General features: G+C 35.2%; 1 protein-coding gene across 1 annotated transcript in view; it reads left to right on the top strand.

Moving 5' to 3' along the window:
* dync2h1 (dynein cytoplasmic 2 heavy chain 1) overlaps nt 1-6,575 on the top strand; it is a 96,262-nt gene that overhangs the window by 76,304 nt on the left and 13,383 nt on the right. Inside the window, 5 exon segments of the mRNA XM_016535131.1 lie at nt 925-1,050; nt 1,444-1,554; nt 2,881-3,036; nt 4,127-4,202; nt 4,355-4,572. Of these exon segments, the coding sequence (XP_016390617.1) occupies nt 925-1,050; nt 1,444-1,554; nt 2,881-3,036; nt 4,127-4,202; nt 4,355-4,572 (687 nt within the window).

Genomic DNA, 6,575 nt, shown 5'->3' with positions numbered 1-6,575 from the left:
TGATTTACTCATCCTCAAGCCATCCTAGGTGTATATGACTTTCTTCTTTCAGACGAATCCAATCGGAGTTATATGGTGAACTATCCCTTTAAGTTGATGTACTAAAATAACTAAAATTTAATAAAATTAAAATAAATATGTAGACATTAAAATATAATAAAAAAAACAAAAGCATCAAAATTACTAAAACTTTGAATAAAATTAAAATTAAACCTTAAAATATGAAAATTAAATCTAATTCAAAATATATGGGGGCGGTAAGATTTTTAAATGACTTTGAAAGAAGTCTCTTCTGCTCAAAAAAAAACTTTTTCAAATAGCTGTTTTCTATGTGAATATATATTAAAATGTAATTTTTTGCTGTGATCAAAGCTATATTTTCAGCAACATTACTCCAGTCTTCAGTGTCACATGATCTTCAGAAATCATTCTAATATGCTGATTTGCTGCTCGAGAAACATTTCTGATTATTATCAATGTTGAAAACAGTTGTGCTGCTGAATATTCTTGAGGAAAATGTGATACATTTTATTTTTCAGGATTCTTTGTTGAATAGAAATAGAAATCTTTTTTCAGATGTCAGGTGTTTAAAAAGGTTTTCTTTCAAACATTTGCTTCTATTGAATAATGCCTGTTGTGAAAAGACTGGGAATAATTTAGAGCCAAAGAAAAGATGAATGACTTCACTGTGTCCATGGAAATTCATGTCAAGCTTTTGAAAAACGACTCCATATTTAATCATGATTATGAGACTTTGAGTCTGAGTTTCTGTTGCATTGGCTAAATGTATGAAGTTGAATTGAACTGATATTCTTTGTTGAATAGAAATAGAAATCTTTTGAAACATTATACATGTCTTTACTGTCACTTTTGATCAATTTAATGAATCGTTTTTGACTAAAAGTATTCATTTCTGTAATAAAGCTGGCGATGGGTCAAGGTCAGGCTGACTTGGCTCTACAGACGCTCAGAGAGTGCGTTCGCTCCGGTGAATGGCTGTGCTTGAAAAACCTGCACCTGGTCACGGCGTGGCTCCCCCTGCTGGAGAAGGTCTGAACTCTCTGTCTGTCTTCTGTTTCATTGTGAAGTTCTGTCTCTCTGTCAGATATCTGTCTTCTCTTATAATCTGTGCTGTGGAATTAATTATAGCTGAAATGACTGTTGTTGCAAAGTGAGAGTGAATCTGTGTGAGGAAGATTACGTGCAGATACATTAATTGCTTTTTGTTTTCATTTCTCTGCTCATTCTCAAAATGTAAGTGTGTGTGTTGTGTAGCGCTGCAGATCTGTAATGGGTTTGGAGTCGATGAGATGAGGCTGTGAGAGAATGAAACACATGCACGCACACACAGGAGAGATTGTTATTGGTTTGATGCTTTGCATTTATCGATTTAATTCATTGTAGTGTGACATCTAATGTGTGTGTGTGTGTGTGTGTGTGCAGGAGCTCAACAGTATGAAGCCCAAAGCCGGCTTCAGAGTCTGGTTGACTGCTGAGGTTCATGCAAAGTTCACTCCCATACTGCTCCAGTCCAGCCTGAAGGTCACCTATGAGGTCAGTGTGTGTCAAATGTAATGTATTCTCTTTTTAATGAACCGTTATTGATTCTTAAATCCCAAGCCTGAACTTTTAATCTCTGCTGTTTTCAGTTGCTGCATCAACAAAACTTCATTAAACATTATTTTTAGCATGCTTCTTATTCAATAATCGCAATAAGCTTTGTACTCATTACTTTTGATATCAAACAAAGTCAGAGCTTTCAAATTTCAAAAAATGTCATTTTGATGCTCTTTAATCAAAGTTTCTGGGGGCCTTAAAAGGTCTTAAAATCTTAATTTGCCCTTCCAGGCCTTACAAACGTCTTAAATCAGAGCAGAAAGTCTTCAGATGGCATTAAATGTTGCGTGCACTGCAAAAAAAGATTATCTTCCTCCATATTTTTGTCTTGTTTTCCAATACAAATAATATCTGAATATCCTTAAATCAAGATACATATACTTGAGATGCAAATTGAAGACATTAAGAAATAGAAAACTAAGATTAAACCATAAAAAGAGTTACTTAAATAAAAATAAACTTTAACTTAAAATGAAGATATGAAAAAGTAAACTTATTTTATTCAGTATTTCTTATTTTGATTTACTTCAACTTAATGTATTAAAATAACTAAAACTTAAACTGAAGTAAAAATTTAACAGATTAAACAGACATTAAAAAACAAAAACGAATACAACTGACAAAAACACAATGAAATGACTTACATTTGAACTAAAATTAAAATGAAAACAGACAATATACAAATAAAAACTAATTCAAAATAGTAATAAAAACTATAATAGTGTAACACTGGTTGGAAGCTGGATTCTCATTGTAGACGTTTGCATTTAGAGAACATTTATGTATTGTGTTTCCTTTAATTTTCTTTAGCTGGTTTTAATAAGGTCTTAAAAAGCTTTAAATTTACCTTCATACAAACTGCAGAAACCCTCTTTAATGTGGTGTAACAGATCACTGTAGCCGTGAACCGATCTTGTCTTCCTCTTTACTACTAGTTAAAGCACCAAATAAACATGAATGAACATCAGAAGGTGCTGAAAGAAACTTACTGAAATGATTCATGTCTCCTGTAATCAAAAATCAGTGTTTCAACCCCGGAAAGACGTCAATAAAGCAGCTGGTAAACAATACGTCACGTAACATCACATTAACCTCAGGAAAGACACTCAGTGTCCAAATCAAATCCATATTGAATCATTGAATCGAATCAAAACTTGTTGTTTGAAATCGAATCGAATTGTGAAATTTATGTCAACAGAGGTGCATCTCAGACTGCACATCCATTAACGATAACGTTACGTGTGTGTGTGTGTGTGTGTTCAGGCTCCTCCAGGCCTCAAGAAGAACCTGAAGCGGACGTATGAGTTTTGGAGTGCGGAGCAGATCAGTAAAGGTGGTCACCTGACTCGAGCTCAGTCGCTCTTATGTCTGGCCTGGTTCCACGCCGTCTGTCAGGAGAGACGCAACTACATTCCACAGGTACACACACCGGTCACATGACAGCAGACACGATATACACTCAAACCATTGCTGGAATTCAGACAGGAACTCTTGGATCTGTTTGGGCAATTAATTCAGACTCTGAATTAAAATACTGCGCGTCAGGCCTTTGAAGAGCTCCATTTAATTAACTGAAGCTTTTGCTTTTCTCTTTTGTAATGTCTCTCTCTCCTAAAGTCTAATAAGCTGCGTAGGAGAAAACTAATTCATGGTGTCTCTTGAAAGGGTTTTGTGAAAGAAACAGGAAGTTTCTTGCTCCGCAGTTAAACTATAAAATTGCATTATTTTTATGATTATGACGTCACATAGGCTCATTAACATATGGCCACATTAACTCTTACTCAGTGACTTGATGTGACTATGAACTGTACATAGAGGTCAGGCAATTAGCAAAGGTCATTTACATAAATAGGTCTCAAAGATACAGCAGCAAAGAAGAGAAGAGTCAGACTCTTTTTTTTGGTGCAAGAGATGTTGACTAACAATGTTTGTGGACTTCAGAGTGGAAAATGAAACGCTACAGAAGTGTCGATTGTGTGCCTTTTGAAGGAAATGGAAATCAAAGCTTTATAACAGCCATTATTGGAAAACATGGTGTTATTTTCACCAGGCATCTCGACACCCAGTCATCACAGCAGGCGTGCAGATTTCTGCTTCTCCAGGAATCATGGGACTTTTCTGTTCGTTAGATTTTACAGTGATACTACTTTAGTCAGATTTCACTAGTGCTGTCTCTGTACAAAAATGTAATACATTATGTGTGTGTGTATATATATATATATGTATATATAATTTATAATAGGTGTCGAAATATTATAATTTATTATTTTAATTATTACATAAATTATATTATTTATATTGTAAATTAAATATAATAAATCAAGTAAGTATATAAAATAAAGTATTATAAACTTATAAATCCATGGAAATTCATGTCAAGCTTTTGAAAAACGACTCCATATTTAATCATGATTATGAGACTTTGAGTCTGAGTTTCTGTTGCATTGGCTAAATGTATGAAGTTGAATTGAACTGATGATGATGATGAGGATGTGTTTGTGTTGCACAGGGTTGGACGAAGTTCTACGAGTTCTCTCTGTCAGACCTGAGAGCCGGCTTTGAGATCATTGACCGTCTGTTTGAAGGTAGATGTGTGTGTGTGTGTGTGTGTGTTTATCTCTATGTAATCTACATGAACTCGTCATCTGAGGGTTTGTATGTTTTTATATTTGCATGTATTTACATGTTTTGGTTTGAGATTGTACTATAGTATTTTCTTTGTGCGTGTGTTTTTCAGGTGGGAAGGCGTTTCAGTGGGAATTCGTGCATGGTCTCTTGGAAAACGCCATCTACGGCGGCCGCATCGATAACGTGTGCGACCTGCGAGTCCTTCGCTCGTACCTACAGCAGTTCTTTAACGCTCAGCTCCTCTCGCAGTCACACACACACTCACGTGTCAAGAAAACTCACGCTTTCCCGGCTCAGATACACCTGCCCAACTCCTGCAGCATAGTGGTTAGTGATTGTATACAGACTACTCTCTGTGCTGTATAGTTCACAAGAATTCTGATCTACTAATTGTGCATGCTTTTGGACTGATACTACCCACAGTCCTTTGCACTAGTGGATTAAAGTCTCCCCTCTGTGTGTGTGGTGAGTGAGTGAGTGAGTGTGTGTGTTTCTGCAGAGGTCATGAAGGGTCAGAGGTGTTTTGAGAACATTGTGCTGAGCAGGACATTCCTCAACATCAAAGGAGTGTGTGTGTGTGTGTGTGTGTGTGTGTGTGTGATGTTCTTTCCTGTGGGGTGGAGATCATAATGCGCTGACAGACAAAGCACATTCACGCACATGCGTTTGTTTCACCATATTTCTGACGACGTCTCATTGACTTTTTACACCTTACTTTAGACATTATTTTTAATCAATTAGATTATCTTGAAATGTTCTCAGTCAGTTTTTACTGTATTTGTACTCTATTTTTTCAAGTAGATTCGCATTTATTGAAGCAAGCAGCAGTTTGCGAGGTAGCGAATGAGAAGTTTTAGCAAAATTTAGGTGTTTGGCTAAATTTAGCTATAATAATAATAATAATAATATATATATATGTAATCACAGCCGTATTTTAGTTTTTTAAAATAATATTAATTAAATAATAATTCATAAGAATTCACAGTTTAATTTCCTTCTATTTTTGCAATGTTGTTATTAACTAAAACTAAAATATTAAAAATGGTTTTCAGCATTTGAAAAAATCTAAAATAAAATTTAAAAAAAATTGAATTATTATAAAGAAATGTTTGAAATTAGAATATTAGAAATGTTGCCTTGCCAACTTGAACTGCTAAAATTACTAAAACTAAAACTGAAATGTGTAAATGAAATGCAGCAACTTTGCTATTTTGTATGTGATTACATGCAAAAAAGATGACCAATGACCAATATGCAAATATGAAACCGCATGATGATGTCATCGCTGTCGTTGTCACATGCTAACAAAATTCAACTATAAAGTTTTCAAACACCAGAACAAAGTTTGAATGGATTCTTCAGGTTAAGTGGCTCAAGCTGAATTACTTATGGTGTTAATTGTGGTTTTATCCTTGTGAAATAATAAAAAATAATAAATTTTATGCTTGCGATGATTGACTGTGCAAAACTCACCACCATAAAGCTGTGTTCAGAGCTGTTGCCAGGGCGTCGCTATGCGGTTGCTACTGGCTGCATGAATATCCTGCTTTTTACTGAATGAAATACGTGAATCACCCTCATTCAGCTCACTGTCGCTCTCTTGACTTCACACACACACACACACACACACACACACACTCATGAACACACACACTCACTCACTCACTCACTCACTCACTCACTCACTCACTCACTCACACACACTCACACACACACACTCACATACACACACACACACACACACTCATGAACAAACACACTCATTCACACACACACACACACACACTCTCTCTTTGTGTGTTCAGACTGTTACGCTGCACTCCTATTTGTCATTGTCAGGTTTAGACTGATCTTTGCCACACTCTCACACACACACACACACAGTGCTGTAGAGACTGCGCGTGTGTGTGTGTGTGTGTGTGTGTGTGTGTGTGTTTAGCTCTTGTAATGAGACCAATTTATCATGTGTAAGAGTCGCCCACATCTTCACTGCAGTTTGCCCCAATCACAGAGAGATGGAGGATTTTTAATAATAAAAATTCATAGTAATTCATAATTTATTTTCCTTCTATTTTTGCAGTGTTGTTATTGTTAAATTAAAACTGTTAAAAATGATTTCAGTAATTTAAATAAATCTAAAATAAAATTTAAAAATGTAATTATTTTGAAACTAGAAATGTTGCCTTGCTAACTAACTGGAATAAATAGGTTCACATTGAAGTAGGGCTGGACAATACTTCAATATCAATATGTATCGCGATATAATTTTGTTCAATAACGGTGATATGATTTTTAAACTCATTTCCGATATTTCCATATACATTACCAGT

This window comes from Sinocyclocheilus rhinocerous, unplaced genomic scaffold (assembly GCF_001515625.1).
Source record: "Sinocyclocheilus rhinocerous isolate Xijiao unplaced genomic scaffold, SAMN03320098_v1.1 scaffold215, whole genome shotgun sequence".
NCBI classification, from domain to species: Eukaryota; Metazoa; Chordata; class Actinopteri; order Cypriniformes; family Cyprinidae; genus Sinocyclocheilus; species Sinocyclocheilus rhinocerous.
The sequence above is the reverse complement of the archived record's forward strand: the minus strand, read 5'-3'. Positions and strand labels throughout refer to the sequence as shown.